At 38.6% G+C, this 27,597-nt stretch overlaps 1 protein-coding gene across 2 annotated transcripts in view; it reads right to left on the reverse strand.

The window, feature by feature from the left end:
- Positions 1 to 2,028: 2,028 nt before the first annotated feature.
- Positions 2,029 to 27,597, reverse strand: part of MYOM2 (myomesin 2) — a 119,737-nt gene continuing 94,168 nt past the window's right edge. For both annotated transcript variants that reach the window (XM_077782382.1, XM_021551264.3), the window contains 12 exons: positions 23,600 to 23,744; positions 23,429 to 23,488; positions 22,321 to 22,388; positions 13,688 to 13,801; positions 12,271 to 12,358; positions 9,148 to 9,186; positions 8,368 to 8,473; positions 6,451 to 6,614; positions 6,087 to 6,123; positions 5,942 to 5,964; positions 5,060 to 5,115; positions 2,029 to 3,159 (listed from right to left, as the gene is read on the reverse strand). In XM_077782382.1, coding sequence (XP_077638508.1) covers positions 2,833 to 3,159; positions 5,060 to 5,115; positions 5,942 to 5,964; positions 6,087 to 6,123; positions 6,451 to 6,614; positions 8,368 to 8,473; positions 9,148 to 9,186; positions 12,271 to 12,358; positions 13,688 to 13,801; positions 22,321 to 22,388; positions 23,429 to 23,488; positions 23,600 to 23,744 — 1,227 coding nt within the window. In that variant the 3' untranslated portion in view covers positions 2,029 to 2,832. The remainder of the gene's footprint in view (positions 3,160 to 5,059; positions 5,116 to 5,941; positions 5,965 to 6,086; positions 6,124 to 6,450; positions 6,615 to 8,367; positions 8,474 to 9,147; positions 9,187 to 12,270; positions 12,359 to 13,687; positions 13,802 to 22,320; positions 22,389 to 23,428; positions 23,489 to 23,599; positions 23,745 to 27,597) is intronic.

Below are 27,597 nucleotides of genomic sequence, written 5' to 3' on the forward strand. Positions count from 1 at the left end.
AAAGCTGCCATAACATGCAGTAATTTGATAGTGTCAGCTAAAATTAACCTGTGTACTGTGTAGAAGGAGATAAGAATAATATTAAATTCCTGCTGATACTCACTTTGTATGCTACAGAGACTGGCTCTGATGTTTTGTGAGCCTGCCATAATAAGATTTTGAAAATCTTAAATACCTTTAATAAGAAATTAGAATTAAAAAGAAGAAAATAGGGTTTATTTTATTGAGACTTTCTGAAGTTCTTGTGATGATGGATTCCTATAAAAAATATATTTTCTTATTTGAAAAATACTCAAATGGTAAATCCTTACTTTTTTTTGTGTCTTAAAATCTCCTAACTTAGCTATTTCATGTTAGTACCATGTTCTTCAGTCACTGAACATCTTGGACACTTTCATTCAATGACCAGAGGCAGAATATGGATCCCTAACCACAAGTTTTCACCCCAGAAAAAGTATTTTTTTATCACCATTTAGTATAACTCCTAGATGTTTGTATTGTACTTAAATATTAAACTCACTGCTCATTTGCTCTGGGCACAAAAATATTTCAAAATATTTTTATTTAAAATCAAATCATCTTTTAATAAAGTGTGATCAAAGGCTATTTCCTTTCCAGAGCTGGCCTGTTGTTTTTTATCATGACTACTTAGAGGTATCAATGTGAGGCAAAGGAGGTTTGCAGTCTTTGGAGAATTTGAAACTACAGTGAATCCATTCTCATCATTACTTGTTCAAACCATCAAGTTCCTAACTAGTTTACACTGCCACGACCTCAATCCCTCCTTGACTACTAAAAATTAGGAAAAAATTCAAGAAAGGGAGGAACCTCTCAAATCTAGCATTTAAAAGCTCATGTGAGAGGCAGGATGCCTAGGTCTAGTCTCTTTTTCAGTCTGTTTACCCAGACAGGTAAAGTAAAGGACAAACAAACAAACAAACAAACACATAAATAGAGGCAGCACTTCCAAATACAAACCAAATTCAGCATTAGTGTACTATCCTCAATAGTCAAAAATAGTAGTTCAAATATCCATGGTTGGGAAGGAGGAAGGAGGGGATTGCTACTTTTTTGTCTCCCAGATGTGTGCTCCAACCTACTGCATCTGACAGATTGTAAGTTGGTTTCTCATTTCATCTGCTTTTCATCTTTCTCCAAAACAAAAAACATTGTGGTTCAAGTGAATTGGGTTCCAGACAAAACAATGAAAGGCTTATGTCACCAAAATGCAATTTGAAAAAAAGAAAAAAAGGAAACCTTGAAATTAAATTTGCTCCAAAACTGTCCATTTTCCTGGTTTTTTTGGGTTTTTTTTCAGTTTGTCTGCTATGGGCAGGCTGGGGAGGGGGAAGAGAAGTCAGAACAATTCTTTCTATATTTCCCACACTTAAACTCAGAAGTTGAAACTCAGCATGAAAGACTCAGCATCAGCTTTCAGCAGTGACCTCAAAAACAAATTTCTAGTCTGAATACTTGAGCCAATCTCTTTCATCCAGTTTCTTCAGTAAAGATTTTGCAGTGCCATTTCTGTGTGTTACCCCTCATCCAAGCTCCCATCTCCCACAATGCTCCCTTTTCATCTCATTTATCCTAGAAACTGGAAGAAGTCACAAGAGAGGAGGGCTGCCTTCAATGTGTATCGCAGGTGTTACCATTAGAACTCTTTGCTGGAAGCTGCACAGCAAGGATCAAAATTTCTTCTAGGTATATAGGTGGTTTTTTATTGAACAGGGAACCTGATCCAAAAAAGCCATCACTGCAAACACTCAGTTATGTATTGTATGAGAGATATGTGAGCAAATGATGCCCATCCTATTTGAATGTTTCACAATAAGAATGCATTGAAAATTTTGCCTAGAAGAACATCACTTCACCCATGGAAGAGTTCCCTTGTTCTTTTCACTGAGAGGAGAATCAAATACATAATTATCTTAAGTGACTGAATTGTATACATATCTTCTGGTGCCAGTTTAAGCTTGACCTGTATTGTAAAAAATAAAATTAATATTGCAAGTGCCATCTAGTGACTGTGATTAACCATAATTTGCATTCTTTATTGAAAGTCGATAGACTGCATGCTACCAGCTGTGAAATTGTGCAATAAGCAATAATTAAACAATGAAGAGTAAATAGAACTAGTTAGGAGTGATTTGGAGTAGTGAGTAGCGAAGGTGACTTCTAAAGTTTTATTAGCACAAAGCAGGAAAAACAAAATACAGCCAGCCTATGGTTCAGTGAGTAAAGAGTGAACATTTGTAAAATGTCACAGTATTGACAGAACAATGTCATTTGTCACACTATTGATAGAACAAGAGTATCACTACTAAAGCAAGACTACTCAATAAACTTACAGGACCAAGGGCTTCAAAACCAAAAGGACCATCTCTAAATATCTAACTGCAGTTCACCACCTTTACTGATGGGACATTTGTTCTCAGAGGCTTGTTGGATTGCTTGGAGTTTGGGATTGGCTTGTTTTGTTTTTTGTTGTTTTTTTTGGTTTTTTGTTTTTTTGCAGAGGATTGACAAACGTGAAAATGAAAGTTTACTGTAAGTTTGTATGTCTTTGAAACTTGCCATCTCATACGGGAACCCCTGGCAGGAATTTGTCTTTTCACTGTTTGCAAGTCCTACTCTATTATATGCATTCAAAATGAGATTGTTGCAGATGTGTACAGCACCACAGCACAGCTACCTCCTTAAGCAAACTTAAAAACTCAGCTTCCCTTTGGACATTAAAAATTAATTTTGTGTGACAATAGCTCAAATACAGCATAGGTATTCTATTCTGTTTGTCAAACATAGGGTGAAGCTTCACTTGTTACAGAATCTTCATTTGCCCTCAGGTTTGAGGACTTCTTCTGATGGTGGTATTGGCTTGGGTTTAGCAAGTTGACCGGGCTTAATTTCAGGCATTTTTTCACCATGTCTGTACACACTTATAGTGACATCCACTGTTTCCCCACCATACTTGTTCTTAACATGGATGCTGTATTTGCCTGAATCTTCTGAAGTCACCCCCTTGATGGTTAAACTGGCATATTTCCCTTGTTCCAGTGAAAATGCATAGTGCTCATCAATTTCAAAGGCCTTGTCATTCTTGAACCAAACCACTTCAGGGTCAGGATTTCCAAATACAGTACAGGTCAGATTCAGTGTCTGAGGGAGATAAACAGAAGTAATTTTGAGATCAGTAAGATTTCTTTAACCTCTGTATTGTTTTTAGGCATTTCTTATTCTTAGCTAATTAAACTAATTATCAAGTATCATGTTCCTGAAGACTGAAAAGTAGAGTCCCTAATATTTCTTTTTTCCTTGATTCAGACTTTCCACCATCTCACCAGTAACTGTGAGACAGCAATAGCCTCAGAGCTGCAGTGTCTGCAGACAGTAAGTTGGACTGTCGTTGCAGTCCTGCCTGCAGGAGACTCCTGACAACCCATTAGTCTGACATGAGGTTCAGGCAATGATAGTTTTAAAAACATCCTTGAAGCTTCCCTGTACACAGCAGGGAGGAGAACTGAGCAAATCTTTCCTGACCAAGGCCTCCTGAGGTTATTGCTTGAGATGATTAAAAAAAAAATCACTTAAAAATAGAATACATAACATGAATCACTGGACATCGATTCCAGGTGTGTCTGCCTGAAAAAGAGGAAATATTTTATGGAGAATAAATAATATATAAATACTGGTAAAGTGCTCTCAAAATCATAGAATGGTTCGGGTTAGAAGGCACACTAAAGATCATCTGCTTGCCATCCCCCTGCCATGGGGAGGGACATCTTCCACAGGCAGGGACACCTTCCGCTAGACAAGGTTGCTCACAGTGGTGTCCCATCTGGCCATGTGTTTCATGCATGTGAGGCACATTCAGAAAATAGCTGACATCATGTAATGGACCATGCTGGCAGCTTAGCATTTCTCAAGGACCAAACTGAGATTTAAGGAGCTTGTAAAATTTTCATGAGCATTCTTCCAAATTTTTATAGATGTAATGCTGAACTCCATTTTGACCACGCTCTAAGTGTATGTGCATAAGCTTCATGTATTTAGGTATAGTGATTACAGAAAAAATGAAAGAAATATCTGAGAAGTTGCATTGCTTAGTCTGTACTTTTTTTACATTTGCTGAAAACTCACTGTGCACAAAATTTGGCCCTAGATAAAATCACCTTAAGAATTTAACATATGCAGCATTGTGTTAGGAAAGAAAAGGCAAAAGAAAACAGGAAAAAATAAAACAAAGAAAACCCTTAGCATAAACAACCCCAAACTGACAATTTCTACCAGAATTCTTCATTATATTCCCTCCACATTCCCCTTCAGGTTTTACCAAATCCTGATACAGAGGGAGCTGAGAAAGTCCATCTGTGTTCACCCATGCATGTTTTTGAGGAATGTTTTTCTTGATTGATGATGACTGAATAGGTGTGATATAACTTAGTAAAATTAAAACAGGAAGAAATTTTCAGTGACCAAAGCAGCATGTGGTCACAAATACAAGTGGTCTTGCACAATTCATGCATCCAAAGTCAGAATGCTGAAGGAAGATTTACATACTATGGGCGCAATCTAGTGGCAAGCTGAGTCTGTGAGTATTCTTGGAAGTGATATTGTGTAGGAGGCAAAGTTAACTAATATCATATAGGACCTAGACTAACTGTAAGATATTTAAAGGAATGGTGATGCAAACACAAATATAAAATTTTGGGAAAATAACTTGTGTCTATTAGTATGCATTTTATTCTTTCTGTCCTTTTTTTAACATGGCAACTTTTAATTGCTATTGCTTTCAAAAGTGATGTCATTTAAGAGACATTAATAATTAAATTATAATAATTAATCAAGTCTTAATAAGTTGATATTAAAAACTTAGCAGTTATATTCAACAGTCATTTTAGATAATTTCGGTCTGTTCTACTTATGAAATAATAGTTGTGAACTAAAAATAAAATTATTCTCCTTCTGCTTTCAGTTTCTATGAAACCATTTTCATTCCCTCACCTTTTGACATCAAAGCAAACCTCTCACTGCTCAGCATGACAGAAACTGTCCTTACCTTCCCATCCATTATAGTGACAACATCAGGCAAACCACCAATGACTTTACCACGATCTAGGAGTTAAAGAAAAATATGATGACCGTGTGAAGTTTAGACCTCAAAATTACTAATTTTTTAATGATTTTGGAGTCATGACTCACAGCTTTTTTTTTTTTTTGCCTTTTTTAAAATCTTTTTTTAAAAATACAATTTTTGTGATATTTTGGGAGGTGTTTGAAGTGTTGTATAGTCCCTTTAGATTTCTTTGGCTGAGATTGTGCCACAGCATTCTAAACTGATACGCGTAACAACCTAGAAAGTACTGCTGAGCTTAACAGTTTATGTTTTGGGCCCAGAGCAAAGTAAGGAGGGTGATTTTAGCATCTTGGTGGTATCCAAAACCTAAGGAAAAATTTGTTCTGCCATGGACCTTGTGGACAGAAGCATCATGTCATCACCAGGGAATTGATATCATTTCCAGTACTCCTACAGTCCCTAACTGCAATGAGCTTCCCCACAGTCTGTCTCAGCACGCAGTGCAGAACAGGCAGCAGCTGGCAATTTTTTACTTAATAGATAGATCCCAATATTCAGTATTCTCAGCAGCTTTCAGACTCAACACCTCTTTTTATGACACACAAGTCACACTTCACCAAATCTCTGCAGACACAAGAAGATACAGTGGAGGCTTGCAAAATATGTGACACGTTTAGCGCATTTCCATTGCAATTAAAGACAACAAAATCCACAAATTACTATTGTTATTGCAATATTTAGTGCTAACAGAGGATTTCTGTAGCCACAGAACTCAGTAAGTTATGGAAGCATATCATGATGAATGCTTTAAAAAGAACACTAGATCACATAAAACACCTATGATAAAATGTAAAATAAACTTACTCTTCTCAGCAAAAGCAGCTGCCCTAAAGTTGTTGAGAAAGAAAGACAAACATATAATGTTATTGATAAAATTAATAATAAAATATATTTTGACACTGCTGACACTATTGTTATAGCATTAAAATATAAAAGATGCATCACTTACTTGAGTCGCTGAAACTCTTCATATGCCTCATCAAAAGCTGCAACAAAACAATTGAGAGGGTTATTTTCCATCAACACAACTTTCACTGGGGCTCAATAAATAGTTAAACACATACCCATGTTAAAAGCTCTTTTAAAACCTGTACAAAGTCACACAGTAGCACAATGAGAAACCAGACCCCTGAAAACTAATGCAGCTGGTACTGAAAACAGATACAAGACTAAAAAGATAATAACAGTTATAAAACTTACCTATGGCTGGTTCTGATCAAAGACTATCTCTTCTTACTGTAATTCCTCTATTTCCAATAAAATCTGCATAATATATGAAAAGGCACAATACAAATCTGATCTTTTAAAGATACCTTGCCCAGACAGATCAAGCGTGCGTTTGTAGGATTCCTTGCCACCAAAGATTTCAAAGGTGTAGTTCCCCTTATCCTTTTCAGTGGGCTCACTTATCTGCAACCAGGCAACATCTTCTCCACCTCCAATCTTCATCTTTTCACCAGAAGAAATCTTAGATTCCCTGAGAGGAAAAAAAAAAGAGATTCATAGAGATGAGTTTGAACATTCCTTTCCTGTATGCTGTCCATAGAAAATCATCTATAAAGTCACAAATGATTGCAAGTAATGGGCTTATTTTTCCAGAATACTCTTTGCTTCCGTAAGGGAATATGAAACACTTTTATAATATTAGCTTGAGTTTCCATTTCTAAGACTCATTCGTTCACCCTTTTCTCATTCTCCTTCCCTCCTCACACAGAGTTATGCTTACATCTTTATGCACATACATGAATCTGTGTGAAAATGCTTAGGGCTCTGTACACTTCATACACAGTAAAATATAATACATAGGGGTTGTAAATTGTAGGCAAAACACCTTTTTTGATGAAGGAAAGATATCTTTTGCATTTCATTAACTTCAAAAATCAATTAACAAAATGTTTATATAAAATTACTCCTGCATCAAGTTAAAGTGCATTTTTGTTTTTTATAAAAACAAGAAAGGAACATTTCTTAACTGTAGATAAGGAATAAAAACTCTTTAAAATGACATTAGCTTGACTTATCACTTCCTCGTTAAGAATAAAAGAAATACTCTGCACATTCAGATCAGGTGGCCTTCTAGTCCACAGTCTGTCCCAAACAGAGGAAATAGAAGAAGCTATTTAATGAGATCATATAATCCAGACCATTTTCAATGCCTCAAAGAGAACTTTCTTCTTTCACTCATTAACTACAGAAATACTCCTTTCCATTCTTCATCCCCAAGAATCTTGAGATGGATTTTTTTAGAAATTAAGTCAATTTTAGCTTTTTCTTGATCACTCATTTTATTTGACTAGATAGAGCTGATTTGACTTCATAGCTAGAATTATTTCGATGGTGAAAAAGTATTTTTACCATTTTCCTTTCTTTAAGATAACTTCATTGAGTTCAGCCTACCAAATTAGATTTCTGGATAGAAATGGCTGTATATTAGAAAATATAACATATAATGTTTCCCACTGTGCCCTGAGTAGATGAGTAGATGATGAATACTAGGTCTAGAACTTGTATTTTATTTCATGCTATGCAAGAAAATGGAGAATTTAATGCTAGCTAGAAGTTTACCTGGTGGAAAAAAAAATAAAATAATGGGTTGTGTAGCATTCCAATTCTTCCAGGAAAAAAAAATTCTATAACCCCATTTAAAGGAGAGGGGAAGTGGGGAGAAGTTGGTCAGTTGGTTGGTTTGTTTTAGTCTATCTTTTAACAGCTCTGTTTATTGTCATTGTATTCATATAGGAATTCATTCAGAACCTCTGTTCAATGATATTCCAGACAATCAAAGTGTAAGATGTTATAAAATCTGAAATATTCAGGAGGTTCTCTATGTAAATGTAAATATAAATACAAATATGCACACTGATATTTCCACATTATCCATATAGTATTCTTTAATTTTATACTGCTATGAATTGGATGGTAGAATAGACTGTCACTTTTAAAACTCAAGCAGATACAATAGAAGACAAACAGTCTTGTGTTGAATAAGAGAACACAACACAGTAGGTTCCTTTTTTCTGTCTGTTACAGTCCTCCTGAGGGTATTGGATGAGCCTTTTAATATTTCTTTTACCTTATGTACTTTCTATGTTAAAAGAGAATATATTGTTCTGGAAAGAGAAATTCATTAATGTTTTCCAATTTATTAATGAATGCCAAGGAATAGTAAATATTAAATAGTAAAGGCAGCATTTTTTCTCAAGTAAAATTGAAAAAATATTCTCATCTACCTGTGGCACCAGCTGACTTTCATTTCTTCATTGTAGTATTTCAAGAAACACTGGAGCCTTATTCCTTCCTCAGTGCAAAGAATCTTCAGGGGAGAGGCTGACTTACCTAGATTAAATAGAGCATATGTGGAACAGATAGGAGAGATAGTGGAATGAGCAGGAAATGGAGGGGTAGATTATTTGTGCTGCCTAGACAAAATAAAATTCAAGTCCTGGGTCATGAATCTCAAGTCTGATAGAGACAATTGTCATAGTTCTCAGGGAACATCTGCTGATTTATATCAGGTGAAAGTTCAGTATAAGTTTATTACTTTATTGTCATATACAAGCATCATGATGGGCAAGATCCATTGTGAAGTAATAATCTAATAATATAATTGCCATGAAAAAGTAGTATAATTATTCTATTCACATAAAAAATTTATTCTTGTGCAAACCCTCTTCTTTAAGTGGAAAGAACAGCTTCTCACTGGGAACAGATTCAGAACCTCCTTCTCTCTATATGAAGGTTCACTTACTAATGGAAAGTAGGAAGAAAATTATTGCTGCAACAATATCACAGTATCTAAACCAAACAAGCCTGGTGGAATAATACTTTGTTCCCTTTTAATAGTGACAATTAGCAAGGTCAACTGTCTGTTCAGAAAATTAATAATATCCATAATAATATAACGTTGAGACTCTCAGAGATTTCCCACTTAAAATAAAAGTTTTCTGTCTCAGCCTCATGTGACTTAAAAACTAAAAACTACATGAACATTCAAGACAGCATTTACTTACCACTCATTCCACTCAATGCCAGAATTATATCATCATAAACTGCAGAGAGAAAGAAAAAAAAAGGAAGAAAGTGTACCATCAAAATTCAATCAGAATATAGCTTTTTTATGTTCAGTTTAATTAAAGTAATATGGGAAATCTTCATATCCTTAAGCAAAGAAAGCCATTAAAATTGCAACAGGTGTACAAGACAAATTGGAAACTGTGTACAGCATATGAATTCTGTGCTCTGTCACTCAGTATCTCAGCCTTTTGTGGAGTCAGCTGTCTGGTGCCAAATCTTTGTCTCTCTCCCTTAGGCCAGCAAAAAGCAATAAAGTCATTAAAACTGAATAGTTCACATTCAAAGGAGAGTGCAGCTGAAAAAGAAATTATCTCATTCTTGGTGAAAACAGTTTCATCCTCTCACTGTAGGGTGGTATTTGACAGAAGTGAAGTCCTTTAACAGCAAGTGAAATAAAGCAGGTATCATATCAAGCTTTTGAAATATCACAGAGCTGATGGGCTTGTAGCATGAGAGAACCCCAGAGACAAGGCCACAAGAGTGAGGGACACTTTCATAGCAGAAGAATAATATTCAGTGACACCATGTAAGATGAAAAGAAAGAACCACCATAGTCTAAAGAATGCATAGTCAAGTCTGAAGGATGCTTATTCAACACTGATGAATTTTTATGAAACTGGAAGACTGAGAAATGAGTGTTCAGAAAATACTACTTATATATTTATTCTGTACAGATCTGTATATGCACATTTTTGTCTCAGCTAAAATATCATTATACAGTTCCAAAATTCTTTGCAATCTCCAGTATGCTTCTACTGATATTCTGACATAAAGACATTAATTGCTTATTATATGTATATCATATATCTCAGATATCTGAGAAGTTAGGGTTGTGTTAACCATACTGTCTAAATGAGGCTGTTTTTTGGGGGGTTTTTTGGTGGTTTTGTTTGCTTGTTTGTTTATTTGTTTGGGTTTTTTGGTTTTCTTGTTTTTTTCTGAGAGAATATTTGGCAGAATTTATGCACAAGCAAAATGCCTGGGAGAGTACCAATTGATAATACAGTCTTCTGCAATAAACCACAGCTTAAGACTTCAGCCTGGTACTCATGTTTTCCTCTTGTTACAGATACTTCCTCCATATGCTGGAAAGCAATGTTAAGATTTTTGTTAAACTGAGTTAATTTTTTTTAACATGTCTTTCTCCATCTACTAGGAGCCTGGCAAAAAGTATTCATTATTTGGGACAAATGTCTACATGCGGTTGGGATAAATCTAGATTCACTTTGGCCGGTTTGGTGTGACTTAAGCAAATATTTCCAGGGAACTACTCTTCACCAAAGTTAATAAAATTCACTCATGTTGGCAACAGATCAGTATTTGTTATGCACTCAGAATCACAGAATATTCTGAGTTGGAAGGGACCTACAAGAATCACAAAGCCCAAGTCTTACGTGAATAGCCCATACAGGGATCAAACCCACTACCTTGGCATTGTTAGCACTATGCTTTAACCAACTGAGCTCATCTCAGGATCAAAGTAAACTGACATTTTTTACATGAAAAATATTAAATGTAAATATAATTGCTGTATCTCACTGTGATGTCTGATGTCGTATAAAGCCTTTTCTAAATGCCTATCATATGTCTATTTCAGTTTATATTCTCTTATTTGCATTTAACTTTGTTTGAATGTCAGTGGATACTGAGCTTGAAGTAACCTGCCCCACAGAATATGCAGTCTTCCCAGCTCCTGCTAGACTTCTCTTTTTATTCTTTATGTTTCAAGGCCAATTCCACCGTATAGGAGAGCCATTGTTTGGTTTAATTATGCGGTTTTCATGGATTTACCAGTTGACATTTTCAAAGTCTCCTGGACCCACAGAATTAGATACTGTCAATTCTCTAAACAGGCATTTCACTGTACATTTCAAGCACAACACATTTTGCCACACCTGAAGTATAGTCACTGGAAGCCCTGACCATGTGAGGGAGACCTACTGAACCTTTTGCTTACTCTAGTGGTCAGGAGACACATACCAAACAAATCCATAGACCAAGGGGATGATATCTGTATATATATCAAAGGACAGGAAGGGAGGAGGTAATTAATGAGAATATATTGCAGAGTGTGGGACCTGAGCATGACATAAATGGTACAGAATAAGGGACAGAAATGGTACTGGCTTTGGCTGGAATAGAGTTAATTTTCTTCATAGCAGCTTTACAGTGCTGTGTTTTGGATTTGTGACTAAACCAGTGTTGGTAACACAGGGAGTTTTTATATATTCCTGAGCAGTGCTTGTACAATGTGAAAATCTTTTTCTTCTCCTCAGACTGCCTCATCAAGAGGAAACTGGGGGTGCACAAGAAGTCAGGAGGTGACACAGACAGTTGACCTCACCTGACCCAAAAGACATTTCATACCCATTATATAAAACTCAGGGAAGAAGGAGGAAGTGAGGAGCATTTGAAGTGATGGTGTTTGTCTTCCCAAGTCACTGTTACATGTGATAGAACCCAGATTTACTAGAGATGGCTGAACACCTACCTGCCCATGGGAAACAGTGAATGAATTCTTTGTTTTGCTTTGCTTGTATACACAGCTTTTGCTCTGCCTATTAAACCATCTTTAGCTCAACCCAGGATTTTTTCACTTTTCCCCTTACAGTTCTCTCCCCCATCTCACTGAAAGAGAGTGAGCAAGTGCCTCTGTGGGGTTGAGATACCAGCTGATGCTAACCCACAGAACAGTTTTATGATTTAGAATCAAAAGCACTCTTGGTCCTTGCTGAGAGTCCCACATGAACATAATACTTCACTGTTTTAGGGTTTTTTGTAGATATTAAAGCTTAACAAACCTGAGACAGAGTGATCTCCTATAAATGTCTGGTTGGAAACATACTTCATCTCCTGCCTGTCAAAATGCTAGAGATTAATTGCAACAATGCCCAGTGTCACCCCTCCTAAAGTGCTGATCTGCAATTCAGCAGATAAGAGAAATGAAATTCAAAGAATTCTAAAAATATATGCAAATTTGCCATTTGCAAAGATAGATCTTTGACATCTCTGGAGAACATGTGGAGATCATTATTCCATTATAGTAGATTGAATGTTACCTTTTCCTGATAATTCAAGAGAAGATACATCATGACCTCTATCATCTGATAGTGTTGCCTTATAAACTCCTTCATCTTTGCGAGACAGCTGCAAGGAAAACACAAGATGTTTACTGACAAGCTTGATAGTGCTACATAGTACTAGATTTACTCAACACCTGCACAATTTTCTAAATAAAACAACATACAATGTACTGTCTTCTGGATAAATAATATTACCAGAGAGGAGATGAATGCTATGAATGGCTGGTTCATGCTTTTTTTTATGGATTTAGTTTTTAAGCCTAAAACCTATTCTGATTTCAATTCAATTTCCTCTAGAAACCATGAGGGATTTTTTTCTTGTTCCAAAAAGACAGGATTGATCTTGGTTAGTAGAAATTACAAGCCCTGTAGTAAGATGCAACAAGGCATAACTGCAACCTACACAACTTTAGAACTCTAATTTTTCTTCAGCAAAATGATTATTTTTTTGAATTATGTAAATCATAACAGCAAATCTATATCCTGTAACATCAGCTCCTTCATGCTGCTTGCATTCAAACAGCAACAGTAGTGAAATTATATCTTTTCTAAGTAAATAATTAATTTGTTACCCTTGGAGAGTTTATATTCTGAAATCTATCACAGTGATATTGCATTAAAGGCAGTAGGGATTTTGTAGTTTGTTTTAATTTCTTTTAAAACCTGAAGGAAAATATACAAACATTTATATATAGATTGGAGATGACTTAATGTTTAGACTTATACAAATCCAGAAGCACATAAACCATAGCAGAAATATAATAAAATTTAATTACAAGTAACAAGAGCTATCCAAGACAAGCAGAAACTACCCTCCCCAAAGAAGTCTACTCAAGAAAAATGAAGCTGGTTGATCCTCTTTAAAGGGAAATGAGGGAAGGAAATTAGAAGAATATGAAGCCAATAAATAAAAAATTTAGATGCAATGCACATTAATGAAAGCATAAAATCTCATTCTGGGTGGTTTTGTCACTTCACAAAGGAAACAACTATGCAAGTTAAGGTTTCAGATATAATTTGAGTTATCCTGTTTGCATAAAGATGAATCTTAAGAAGCCATAAACTTCAAACTTATTCATTTTAGGCAATAAAATTGAAACACTGTTAAAAATTAGGTGCTTGAACAAGTTGAAAAATTAAGGAGTAATAATAAAGAATGAGATACAGGTCACCCAAGGACTCTGAAGCAATTTAAGTATGAATGCTGATCTGATTAAAAAACAGATAATTTTTTGCTAGCAATAGTTATTCACCAGCTAACTGAAGAGTAGAAAATATGGTTTTTGTTACAACTGTTCATAAAAATCATGATTGCTGGCTTGCTGCATTGTCTGGCAAATCTAGAGTGTGTCAAGCAGAAGCTGTCATTTGTAACTGGCAGGCAATACAGTACCTTGGGAATATTGAGGTGACATTCTCCTTTCTGCAGATCAGGCAGCTCCTCAACATCAACCCCAGAACCATCTTTATACCACTTAAAATCAGTCTCCTTCTTTGTGTTTGCAACCTGTACCACAGAAAAGGCACATAAGCCTGGCTCTGTCCTGAGGAAATATATTGCACTGTGGGAAGTCACACAGGTACTTTCAACATATTAAACCATTTTTTTAATAACACAGGTCAAGTAAAGCTAAGTCAAAAACCAGTTTCAACCAAGTCCTACTAAACAAATCTTAGTCCTACAGTGTTTCTTTGCAGCACAATATACCGGTTCAGAGCCCTGTAAAATCCTTAAAGAAAATCCTGGCCATCTCTTGCCTTAAATGGTTTTGCACCATTGCTCTGTGCTTTTAGTTTGTCTAGAGATACCTGTGGAAGAAGTATCTTTCAAATTAGAGCTTCTGCACTCTCCTTTATCTTTTTGGGTTTGCCCTGTGACTCCAGAGAGTTGTAACAGAACTATCTTAGCTGCTTATCTTAGTCTTTGGCCAATTTGGAGATTTATCCCAGCTACCTAAGCTATGTCTCCCATGGATAAGCTGCAGGAAGCAACTGAAATCACTATTCTGAAAGCATCCAAGACTTCAAAATTGTGAGCTGCACCAAAAATCCTTTTTTATTTTACCTTCTACATTGAGTCCTATGGGACATACAAAGACCTGAGGAATACTACATATTGCAGTCTCTCCCAGCAAAAAGGGACTTAATACCATAGTGCATATGCAGGGCAGTTAGAAAGCAAAAATTTTGCTATAATAGCAGCAATTAATTGAAACAACACCTAAATAGACTGGAGCTGTGCCTGAAGTACTGTTCTAATTTTGATATAAAAACTGTATATTGGATACACTTGAAGTATTTCCTCAAACTGTGAATTCAAAGAAGCCAAAACTGCACCTCTTTTTAGAAACCCCATATTTTTTTACCCTCACTTTCAAAAACACTATGGTTTATGTGACATCACTATCCCCATACCCTTCTAAAAGCCATAAAAGTGCAATGGTATTTTCATGTGTAGCCTGAATTCCCAGTCATTGTGGCTTTGGTAGAAAGACAGAGCTGGCAAGATATTTCTCAGTCTCCAGGCAGTTGCTTTAAAAAGGCTCCTTAAAGAAAAGGCAAAAATTGAACAAATAGCTAGAGGGCAACCAGGAACTTAATACAGATCTGCAATAGCTTTCAAGTGGCTTGCTTGGAGGAAAAAACATGCACCAGTTTCTGACCCTTTTACATTAGAAAAGTCATTCCATAGATGAACAGCTCTATGAAAGCTCTCAGTAGAGCTGACAAATAAGAGGGTCTTCTATACTGATTCCTAGACATCTCTATCAAACATGCTCAAATTAATCATATCTATTCTTGCTTAATAACCAGCATGGTTGCTATGGATCTCTGACAGTATTTGAGATCACCACCTGGCCCAAAGCAATGACTTGCTGAAGAAAAGTGAGCAGCATTTTACATTTACCAGTAACTACAAAGTGGCTGTTCCTGTAGTCCTGTGGCATGAGTGGCAATTTTATTCGAACAAAGCCCAAAGGAACAAGACTTTAATGCTTTTCAACAGTTTTTCATCAAAGACTGTTAGCACTCAATCTGACAATAAATAGACTGAGTTTCAGACACATGCAATTTGCAGTGTTGAAGTTATTTCCTGTTGGCATTTACTATGAAATGTTACATTTTTCACTGTTTAGCCACACACCAAAAATCTTGCTTTTAACAAACACAGTACAAATAAGGGCCAAAGTTGTGCAAGAGCAAGTAGCTTCTGAGTGTTTTGAAATTTAGAATTACTAGAAGCAAAATGACAATAGTTGCTAGCATATGAAGAAAAATAAACACAAAACAAAAAGCAAAAAGCAAACACCATCAAATTATCTTTCAAGTGGCCAGCCATGTTCCACTGACATTGAGGGGCTACAATACCAAGAATATGGTCATCAATCCCAGCTAATTCATAATTAAATATTAAGTCAATCAAAACTCACTCAGGTCTGATAATATAGAAAATAAGGGATATATGAGGTAATATTTGACATACTCTTTTATAACACAATCCATATTTTCACATAATTTCTGATATGGGCCTGGATCATACAGTCTCTCCTTTGCCTTCCACAAGCTTCCAGTCGACATGATATCCTAGCTTCCCTGTGCCATGCAATGGCCATTTAAAAAGTCAAGGTAACGTGCCCTCTCTTACAGATACTTCCTTCACATTACCCCAGGCTCTTAAAAGAGGCAAAAACTCTCTTGACAATTTTTTTTTTTTTTTGCAGAGGTGCAGTAAACAGGGCCTGGAAGATATGTGGGTCAAGTATTATGATATGGCCTTAGATGACAGGGATTATTCCTTGATTGTTTTTATTACCACAGAAATAGCGTGGAGTGGCCACACTTCTAACTTGTTTGTCAGGTATGTGGAGTTTGAAGGACAAACCCAGGCTTTGTTTTTCAAACTCTTTCTATGTATAAAAACAAGTTAAACAGCCATAAACAACAGTTCCATGTGAACCTAAAGGCCAGTCACATACTAACAGTAACAAACATTATAAGGTCAATAGCATAGTTAAAATGATGAGTGTACAAGCAGCCTACATCCTGGATTTCATTTACATAAAATGTTCTGACCTTGTGAACAAAAAGCACACTGTTGAAAAGAAAATAATCAGATCCTCAGCCTTTCACATCTTCAGTGCTATAAACAGTGTTTACAGTCCATGAATGAAGGATAATTACAGATTAATTTGTAGAGAATTAACACTAGCATAACTGGTTCAGTGACATTTAATTTCCCATGTGAATGAAAGAATAAGCAGGGTTCATGCCTGAGCCACATGCATGTGGAGATTATAAAGTAGTCCAGCAAAGGTACAGTGTTAGCAAAAGTTGAGCCCTAAAATGTGAGCATATGGAATGGCAGCTTCAGCACCAGGTCAGGTCTGCTGGGAATAATGTAGTAGATAGGGACAGGCGAACGGAAGATTTCGGGATGTGACGGAAAGAAAGACCCCCATCCCCCTCTCACCCTGCAACATGTTATCCATTACCCCAAAGAATGTAACCACACCTAACCCAGTAGTTTTCCACTCCTGACTAACCCTAGAGACCCTACCAACCCCTCCTGACGTAGCAGAGTCCCCCAAGACTATTTAAACCCATGAGATAAGATAATAAAGGTTTCCGACCGTCCACCACATTGGTGTCCTGCGTGTGTCGTTAGACCGAGTGGCCCAGGGGAGACTGGGCTGCCGTGCTGTTCCTTGAAACCAGGTCGCCGTTGTCTTCCATGAAGGCAACATAACTGGTGCCGAAACCCGGGAAAGATTCGCTCGGGCAGCGGGTGTCGCCTGGACAAGAGCAGCGGCCAGACCGGTGAGACCGTGTTCTTGGTGAGGGAGACGTCCCAGGACCCGCAGTCGTCATGGACGCCATTGCCAGGGTCGTAAGTGAAGTTCATAAGCAATGGGGAATTGAGTGTAAGCTCAAAGACTTTTATCTTGCTATAGCAAGGCTGCTTGAGCTTGGGGCAATTGAACGCCCTGTGGATGTTTTGCATCAGGAGATATGGGAAAAATGCACAGCCGTGCTGGCTGAGGACATGAAATCCTCAGGCAGCGGCAAATGCCTTAAGGCGTGGGGAAAAGTAGAGAAAGCCCTGCGCAGAGCAATAGAAGAGCAGGAGACATGGAGCGCAGCGCGTACGTGTTTATTGGTTATACCCAAGCTAGGCGTAGGAGCGGCAACGCAAACCACCCCTGAGGACGATCCGCCCGGGAGCGGGGATCCGGGGGGGCTCAGCGCGTCCCCCCCCTCCCCGGGCCAGGGCCCGGGACCCCCCGCGGAAACCTCCCAAAAATCCGCGGCTTCCCCATCCGCCCCGCCACCGCCGGTCGGTGACCCGCTACCAGAGGTGCAGCAGCGCGCAGAGCTCTGTTGGCGGGGACTGGTGGGGGAAGCCAGAGGCGCGGGACCCGCGGCTCGGGAGGAGATCCTGCCCACGCCACCTCCATACCCCTTTGAAAATGGCGCCGGCAGCCAAGGGGAGGGGCGGGGCGCGGGCAGTCTCGGCGCGAAGAGCCCAGAGGCGCGGAGTTTCGCTAATGCGCGTGTGCGGGAGAAAGAGGAGGAGAGCGGCAGAGGGCTCGGAGCCGATCGGCAGCCGCGCCTGACGCCGCTACCATGTAAGGGAGAAACCCCCCCCTGCAGGAGGCAGGGCGAGCCCGGGGGGCGGCAGCGGTGCCACCCCCGGGGGGAGGAGCAGGGTCGGAGCCGCACAAAACGGCACCGAGCCCCGGAAGTGCGCTGGCATTCGACTTCCGACTCTGAGTCCAGCAGCAGCTCCGGCAGCTCGGAAGAGCTGCCGGGAGCTAGCTGGGACTCTAAGACGAAGGGAACAGAGCTAACGCAATTTAAAACAAAACCAAGTAAAGCTTTAAGCCGCACCGAAAAGCAGCCACAATACGAACCAGCCCAGTTTACCGACTGGGGAGAAATAAAAATAGCCTGTGCCGAATGGTCCCCAGCGGCTGCCGTACAAGCCTTCCCAGTGAGGATCACTGGCCCGGAAGGGAACCAGCAGAGGGTATATGCCCTGGTAAACCCAAAAGATGTACAGTCAATTGTCAAAGCCATTGCAGAAAAAGGAATAAATTCGGCCATGGTCTCCACATTAATTGATGGTCTTTTTAGTAATGACGACCTGCTTCCCTTTGATATCGAGTGAATAGGTCGCATGATACTTGATGGCACGGGAATGATTGTGTTTAGACAGGAATGGGAGGATAATTGTACAAAGCTATTAGCCCAAGCATCTGGCGCGAGGCAGCCACTACACAGATCGACTTTATCCAGGCTTATGGGAAAGCACGATGATATGATCACGCCTCAGCAACAAGCCACGCCGATGCGGGCTGAGGAGGTCAGGGCGACCACTCGGGCTGCTAGGAAAGCTATTCGTGCAGCCTCTCGGGTCGTAGCCAAGCCGTCGCCGTGGTCCACCGTGAGGCAGGCAGAGAGCGAAAGCTTCACGCAGTTCGTAGATCGCCTGCAGGCAGCAATAGACTCCTCTACCCTGCCGGCAGAGGCAAAGGGCCCCGTGGTATCTGACTGCTTGCGCCAGCAGTGCAACTCTGTCACCAAGGATATCTTACGTTCCCTGCCAGCCAGAGCCAGCCTGGCTGACATGATCAGACATGTAGTGAGGGAAGAACACCTGACACTCATTCAGGCAGCCATCCACACCGTGACCAGTGCCATGGCATGTTTCAAGTGTGGTGAGGCAGGTCACATCGCGGTGACCTGTCCCCAGCCGGCACGGCATCCCGCCGCGGCGCCTCCACCCCAAGCACGCCCAAGAGGAGCCTGTTGGAGCTGCGGGAGGAAAGGACATCTCGCTAAGGAATGCAGGTCCCAGCCCCAGGGAAACGGGAGAGGGAGGGGGCGTGCGGGCTGCACTCAGCCTCCTCCCGCCGCAAATGCAAGGCAGCCCATCTTTGCCAACCCCCAGTGGGACGGGGCGCCCTTATACCCCATACCCACACAGGAGACAGCCAGCTTCGTACCCTCACCAGCGAATTTCGCAACACAGCCTGCGGTACCTTCGTACCCACTACCACCGCAAGCAGCGCCTGTGCCGCAGGGTCAGCAGGGGACGCCCCAGAACAGGACCCCTGGGTGGCCCTGGCCATGAAAATAGGGAAGGAGCCACCGAAGGTGTGGGGGACGTGCTGCCTTTATGGCAGTCAGGACCCCCATGTCATAGGGCTTCAGTTTTGGGCAGACACAGGAGCAGACTGCTCGATTTTTCCCCAGGCGCTGTGGCCCCGACACTGGCAATGCAAAGAAGTCCCCCCAGTGAACGGAGTGGGAGGGCCGTCCCGAGCTTGGAAAAGCACCCAATTAGTAGCCATAACGCTTCATACAAAAAAGGGACCAGAACAAACAGTAGCAATTCACCCCTACATTTTGCAAAACTCTCCACCCCTGATAGGAAGGGACATCCTTGCTATGTTAGGAGTCAGGATTACAAATTTATAATAAGGGCCACTGCCGTACACCCACTGCTGCCAATCAAACTGACTTGGAAATCACCAGACCCCATATGGGTCGAGCAGTGGCCCCTGTCAAAGCCTCGAATGGCAGCCTTGCTGGAACTGGTCGACCTTGAGCTGCAAAAGGGTCACATAGAACCCTCCACCACCCCGTGGAACACCCCTGTGTTTATATGCTAGAAGCTACCTTTCTAACCCCAAACGAAACCAAACCGAACCTGACTAACTCCTGTTGGCTTTGTTATGATGTTAAACCCCCTTTCTACGAAGGCATTGCTTTAGACACCCCCTTCAGTTACTCCACAGCCAGTGCCCCCCAGCAGTGCAGATGGGACACTCCCCGCAGAGGAATCACCCTGAGTCAAATCACAGAACAAGGCAAATGTTTTGGTAATGCAACTTTAGCAAAGCAGAAAGGCAACTTCTGCACTAAAGTTGTCAAGCCCAACAGAAAGACCAATAAGTGGGTGGTCCCATCCGCATCTGGGATGTGGGTTTGCCAACGACCAGGAGTGAGTCCTTGTGTGTTCCTTGCCAAATTTAATGACTCTATTGACTTCTGTGTCCAAGTTCTGATTGTTCCTAGGGTCCTGTACCACTCAGATGAAGAAGTGTACCACCTTTTCGAAGAACCTGACAGACTCCACAAAAGAGAAATAATCACAGGTATAACTATCGCAATGCTGCTCGGCCTGGGAGCAGCTGGTACAGCCACAGGTGTCTCAGCCATCACAACCCAACAGCACGGACTCTCTCAGCTGCAAATGACCATCGATGAAGACCTGCAGAGGATCAAGAAATCCATCTCCTATCTAGAGAAATCAGTCTCTTCGCTTTCAGAAGTAGTTTTACAGAATAGGCGAGGACTGGACCTCTTGTTCATGCAACAAGGAGGACTGTGTGCAGCTTTGAAAGAGGAATGCTGCTTTTATGCAGATCATACAGGAGTCATTAAAGACTCCATGGCAGAACTCCGAGATAGACTGGCTCAGAGAAAGAGAGACAGGGAAACCCAGCAGAGCTGGTTCGAATCCTGGTTCAATCAATCACCTTGGCTCACCACTTTAATTTCCGCCTTGGTAGGTCCACTGGCAATACTGCTTTTAGCTGTTACCATAGGACCATGCCTACTAAACAAACTAGTCTCGTTTGTTCAGGCCTGTCTAGAACGGGTGAACATTCTGTTCGTGGGCCAGCAACAAATGCTGTAAACCAAAAACTGCGAACACAGTCAGCTGCAAAAGCCTTCAAAACTCACCTTGCAAGAATTACTCAGGTTTACCAAAACCCCTTTTTTCCTCACCAAGTTACAAGTTTGTGCCTCACTCCAGTGCCTATATCTACGACTACCTAATTTTATTTATGAAAAGGAGGGGGGAGATGTAGTAGATAGGGACAGGCGAACGGAAGATTTCGGGATGTGACAGAAAGAAAGACCCCTTCCCCCTCTCACCCTGCAACATGTTATCCATTACCCCAAAGAATGTAACCACACCTAACCCAGTAGTTTTCCACTCCTGACTAACCCTAGAGACCCTACCAACCCCTCCTGACGTAGCAGAGTCCCCCAAGACTATTTAAACCCATAAGATAATAAAGGCTTTCGACCGTCCACCACATTGGTGTCCTGCGTGTGTCGTTAGACCGAGTGGCCCAGGGGAGACTGGGCTGCCGTGCTGTTCCTTGCAACCAGGTCGCCGTTGTCTTCCATGAAGGCAACAGAATAACTTGAAGTTAAGGGTGTCCTAGTTAATGAGCAGAAAAAAAATCCCACAAATGTGCATGTAAATTGCTCATAATTATTCAAGTTAGTCTAATTATAAGCCAAAAGTTTTTCAAAATAAGAGAAAATTAATACAAAATAGTCCATATTAGAGAAAAAGAGAATGAAGAGGAGTTTGATGCCTGAATTCAATGTACTTAGTTTTTCAGACCTCTAATTAAGTCACTCTAGAAGAGCAAAACAAATGAAAACTTCAGAAAGGCATTTAAAGATGTTAATAGCAGAAGTTACACTGAAATCAATATACATTATCATTACTTAATATTCAAAACTCATCAGCCAAAAATAATTTTAAAATCATGTTTTATAACCTTAATTCTGGAAGTCTTTGTAGCACAATTGATTACAGTTGATTAAATAAGAAGACACTTTGTTAGAGAAATCAGAAAATGGTAAAAAAAGATTTTGAACTCTGGCATTTTTTAGCTATTTTTAAGAAAGAAGAAAAGGGATACATCTTAAGGAATGTATATTTAATATAAATTATTCTTATGGCTCACAACTTTTATAAAGAATTAGACCACCTAATAATACATTTAGAAATTTCCTATAATATTTTTTTTGCTTTCATTAACACTACTGTTGAAGAATCGTAAGTCACAAATTTTCATACCCAAATTTTCCAATTAATAAAAAATAGTTTTCATATGAAACTTTTGTTTTTAAAGGTATCTAATTTTTCACATTTTTCTACCTCAATTCTTCATCAACATATTCTAAATAATATTTTCAAGTATATTTCCTTACCTTACAAGAAAGTAAAACTTCACATTCCTCTGTAACATTCCAATACAAAAACTCTGAAAAGTGAGGACCTAAGAAACAAAACAATCTTAAAGGAATGCTGTAGAATGAAGAGTATCAGAAGGATCCGGTGAAAGAAAAAGGATGACAATTTCAGTATCCTTACACAAGAACAAGAGGGAGCTCCTGAACTACCCATGCTGAATACGTAGCCTTTTAAAATTTATTTTATTTACTTATCTCAATAAATGTACATGTCTTTGTGTTGGCAGGATCAGGGGCCTTAATTCTGATACCCAAATCTGTGAAGTTGCAAAGTCCAAGACTTTAACTTAAATCACTGAGTATTGAAATATTTTGTCATTTTATGTTGTAAGTGGTATAATTTCTTTCCTAAATCAATTTTAAACAGCCTTAAAAAAAAAAAATAGAATTATATTGCTTCTGTACAGAATCTTACCTAAGCTATTCAGGGAAAAAAGTTTTTAATAATTATTGTTACTTTCATACTGAAAACCATCTGCTTAAAAGGGAAAATTGCAAACTAGAGCTCAAGGTCAATTTTTTAAAATTTCACAGGGATAGAATTCTGAATTCGGCATCCAATAGTCATTTTCTCATTCAGCTGCAAGCAATGTCGATAACGAGCATATAACAAACTCTACAACTGTATAGCAACTATGCAACAAATATACATTTAGTTCCTGGAATTTTGCCTCAATAGAAACTATAGGGTCAAGCATTTAATCTTCCTTATCAGGCACTACTTGTCTTGTCTGTCTACTCTTCTATCAATTATATTGAACAGACAACTTGTATGCTTAAAACTAAATGCAATTAAATGTTTTGTTGGACTGGAGCCTACAGTAGGCAGACTTCTCATGAATATTGAGCAAAGGAAACCTTTTGTGAGAACTCCTTTCGCTGCTTAGTAAAGGTTCAGATACAAATGAACAGTGTAGGAAAATAAGATCCACCAAGGTTTCAAGTATCTCCTAAGACTGAACAATATTGTCTAATAAAGAAAGGAAGCTGTAAGTGTTTAGCATTCACCAGGGATGAATCATTAACTGCAAACTGGGCCTGAAGTCACCAATCTGCTCCATCTTACCTTGTTTTCTGAGATATTCCTTTCGTTGGAGCTCAGACTCAGCCAATACTCCCTTGAATGCTAAATTTTAGAAGAGGTGAATGAAAAATGAGTTAGTCACAATATTACTCAAAGAATAATTGAAATTCACTTCATCAAAGTTTCAATATTTCAATGTTTCAGTGAACATACCATCTCCAATGAGAACTAGTGAGGACTGGTTTTTGGCCTTGCCATCCTGAATCTGTACTGTGTAGGTGCCTTCATTATCAATTGTAAATGTTTCCATCACCATTTCTATAATGCCACTTGAACGGTCACAATTTATTTTATGCCTCTGAAATGAACAAACAAGTATTTCAATATACTGTAAATTACTTATGATTACTATATTATGAGATATCTATATATATAATGAGTTATATATATATATATATATATATATATATATATATATACATATATTACTAAATTATGAGTTATATTCCTTCCCCTGGTCAACCTTTTTCATGTCCTTTTAATTGTAAACTAAGGGAAGAAAACACTGCTTTTATTTACTGTTGCATAATAAGATCCCAATGATGACAGAAACCTCTGTGTGCAGCTGCATTTGGAATCCTCAAGTCATCATAATATAGCTGGTTTGTATTTGAAAAAATTGTTTATGGCACTGTGCATATTTGAAGAGCCTCACAGCCAGCCTTTAGCTGCATTACAGCTTCCAGTTCAATAAGGGGGTTTGCTAGGCAGAAGGACTATTCCTTGCAGAGTCCAGAAAGAAATGGAAATATTAAATATGGATCTTCAAATAAATCCATCAACCAAATCCAAGAAGTCATCCCTACGAAATATCTAAGACATATATAGTAGTCAATAGTAGATCTTGTTTTCTCATAAGAAGATTATAATGATTTTCTCATTTAATGCTAGGTATAATTTTCAAAGAACACTTTAAGAAAATTACCACGAGAAAAGTAAGTTTTGCAAACCCCAGAGAGTTTCTGGGACCCAAAAGGGATTGACCAAGTCCAGCAAAAGAGAGGTATAATTCTGTTAGGATATATTTAAGTGTTTGCAGAATACACAAAACACCAAATATTGACTTGAATTCAAAGTTAAATATGCTTTTCACTGTTGGTGTCCTTTATGTGTTTGCTTTTTATTAAATATTTCAGAAAGATAAATTATTGTCAAGCATCATCATGGAAACAGAAAATTAGAAGAAAATTGGACAATCTTTGCAGAATATGTGTTTTGAATTTTCAGGTACTATTTTAAATACAACCATGTTTTACTAATATCCTCTTTTATTCAGTGAGTTACAACTATGAGGACAATGTCCCCCACTAACAGTGATGTTTTTTGCATCTCAACTAACAAATTCCTAAAGCTAAGTAAAAATAACCCATAGAAGTTTCTTGGTGAATACTTTCAGGTAAACGATGTGGCCAAGGATATTGCACACTAACTTCCAATCACAATTGCACAGAACAATAAATGTCACTCTCTAGGAGTTATATGCAGTGAATTACTATAAATCCTGTTACTTTAAAATTTACTATACATACTGTTAAAAGGAGACATGATGTCTAATAAATAGAATGCTTTGATAAACCTGTTTATTGGTCTCCAAAAGTAAAAAATAGTACTAAAGTAACAGATAAAGTTTAAGGAAGGCGAAAAAGAAACTTTTTAAAAGCTAGTAAAAATGCCACTTATTAAGCTCTCTAGAATCTTATTGAATGGAAGAACCTCTAAATCCTCTAAGTTCCAAAAGTAGTAGGAATGATCCCACAGATATATCTGCTTTAGCTTTGAGGGACGCATCTTGGCCAGCCTCAAAAACAGACTCACTCTTGTACGGATAACAAGTCCAGAAGAACAATGTCACATAGTCAAGATATTTAGCATTCAGTTCTGGCATTTTCAAATATATATTTAAAATCTTAATGGGGTAATGGAAGAATTAAGAAAAAGAAAATATGTGGAATTGACAAAGCAGTGAGCCAACATATTGATCAGGATAATAATGTTTTAAGGGATATGCATGTTAATTTAGATACACAATTTCCCATACAGAGTGCAAAGAAAGATACAATATCAAAGACAAGATAAAATTAATTGGGGAATTAAGTAGAAAATCTACTTGTGCAAGAGTAGATTTAAGGTTAAAAACAGGCTTTAATAAACTTACCTAAACTATCAAAAAGTGCAAATTTCAATGTGCAAAAGTCATATTCTTGCTTACAGCCTCTTCCCCTCAGAGGTCAAGGACTACACTGGCATTTACTTCAAGAGTTCCCAGGGAGAACATTAAATTAAATTTTGTCAGAAGCAGAAAAGTTTAAAAAAATGCAAGAGGTATGTTTTAATCTGATTCTTTATAACACTTTTTAAAAAAATTCTAGTTTTATTCAACAAAATATTAAAATATTAAAATTAAATCTGAGTACATGTGGCTTAGTTCATTCCATTTTAAGCTTATTTTGAAGTCTTACCAAAAACACTCCCTGTTAGGACCTAGCAGGAAAAATTTATCACTTCAGCCAATGTTATGAATCAGGCCACAATTCACCAGCATAATGGTCTATTGAACATGTTCAGTGACTGTAGCCCAGTCTCCAGACAGGTTTTAGAGTGCAATTAGGCTTCTAACTATTGCCATTATGCAGCAAGATGAAGTTCAATGATTTTATGGGCATCATAAATATTAGGCTTTTATGTGACTTTCCACAAAAATATCATCTGTCTCCAAACATAAATGTCACCTGTGGGTTACTAATTAAAGAGGTGAAATAATGCAGCTTCATTTCAAGACTCTCTGATGTCAACACTTGCAAAACGTATGCAACTAAAAATAGCTCATTCTGTTCCATGAACATTGCCAAGACAAAGTATTGTCATTTCAATACATCCTAGGCATGAATATTCAGGTTTTCAGTGCTATGGTTTATTACTTCTTAAATAAAGAAAAACAGAGAATTATTTTACTCAGAAATACTTCTTCCACTTGTCAATATGTAATTTACTTAATGCTTTTTGCTTTTCTATGGTATAAAAATGCTGATAAAGCTTTTCTGACATAAACCAGGATTCGCATTCTCAGGAATAAACCAAATCTTTCAAACAGCTCCACTTAGAGGAATTCTTCACAGGAAAACATTTCCAGTGCTGTACCTATGGCCTGTAGATGAACCATACTCTTGCTCTGCAAAGGTATGACCTTACTCTCTTCTCAGCCCTATTTTTTTAATGCCCTTTTATAGGAAAGGTCTTCCTAGAGCTATAAAAATGTGGGAAGATGATGGCCTACCCTTTTATTTCTATACAGCTATTCAATGCACAGTTTCTAATCCAAAACTAAAAAAACAAAATAGAAAATAATACCATATAAAAATTGTGAGTCTATGAACACTGCTGCATTTTCAAGTGCCTCCCACATTATACATAAAGCTATTAATATCAGCCTCAGAGAGTCTGTGGGAACAGTAGGTTGTTGGTTTGGAATCCAAAACTGAAGCATCCATTGCCCTTGAGCTATTTTTCTAAAATATTTGTGCTTAACACTTGTCTGTGTGTAAATTCTCCTTCTGAATAGACAGAGTCCAACTCTTTTTCCAGTATGAATAGGCTCACTCTGCAACAGGAATTCTATACTGAAAAAAATAATTGAGTTACAGATTGGCCTTCTTTTCAGGTATTATCACACCTTAATATTTGTGATATTAAGAATCTATAGGATGCAGGGAACTACAGGCCTGTCAGCCTGACCTCAGTGCCAGGGAATATAAAGAAGTGGATACATCTTGAGAGACACCAACATACGTAGGACAATCAGGGGATAAGGCTCAGTCAGCACAGTCTTGTGAAAGGCAAGTCCTGCTTTAATGATCTGATAACCTTCGGTGACAAGGTGACCCACGTAGTGCATAAAGGAAAGACTGTGGATTTTGTCTACCTGGAAGCCTTTGACACTGTCTCACACAGCATTCTCCTGGAGAAACTGGCTGCTCATAGCTTGGATACCTGCACTAGCTCCCGGCTGGATGGCCAGGGGCAAAGCTGTAGTGAATGGAGTTAAATCAAGTTGGTAGATATCAGAAATTATGTTCTCCAGAGCTTAACAGTGAGGCCAGTCCTGTTTAATATTGTTTAATATTTAATAATGATCTAGAGGAAAGGATCAAGCT

The sequence above is a fragment of the Lonchura striata genome, chromosome 3, assembly GCF_046129695.1.
Source record: "Lonchura striata isolate bLonStr1 chromosome 3, bLonStr1.mat, whole genome shotgun sequence".
Classification (NCBI taxonomy): Eukaryota; Metazoa; Chordata; class Aves; order Passeriformes; family Estrildidae; genus Lonchura; species Lonchura striata.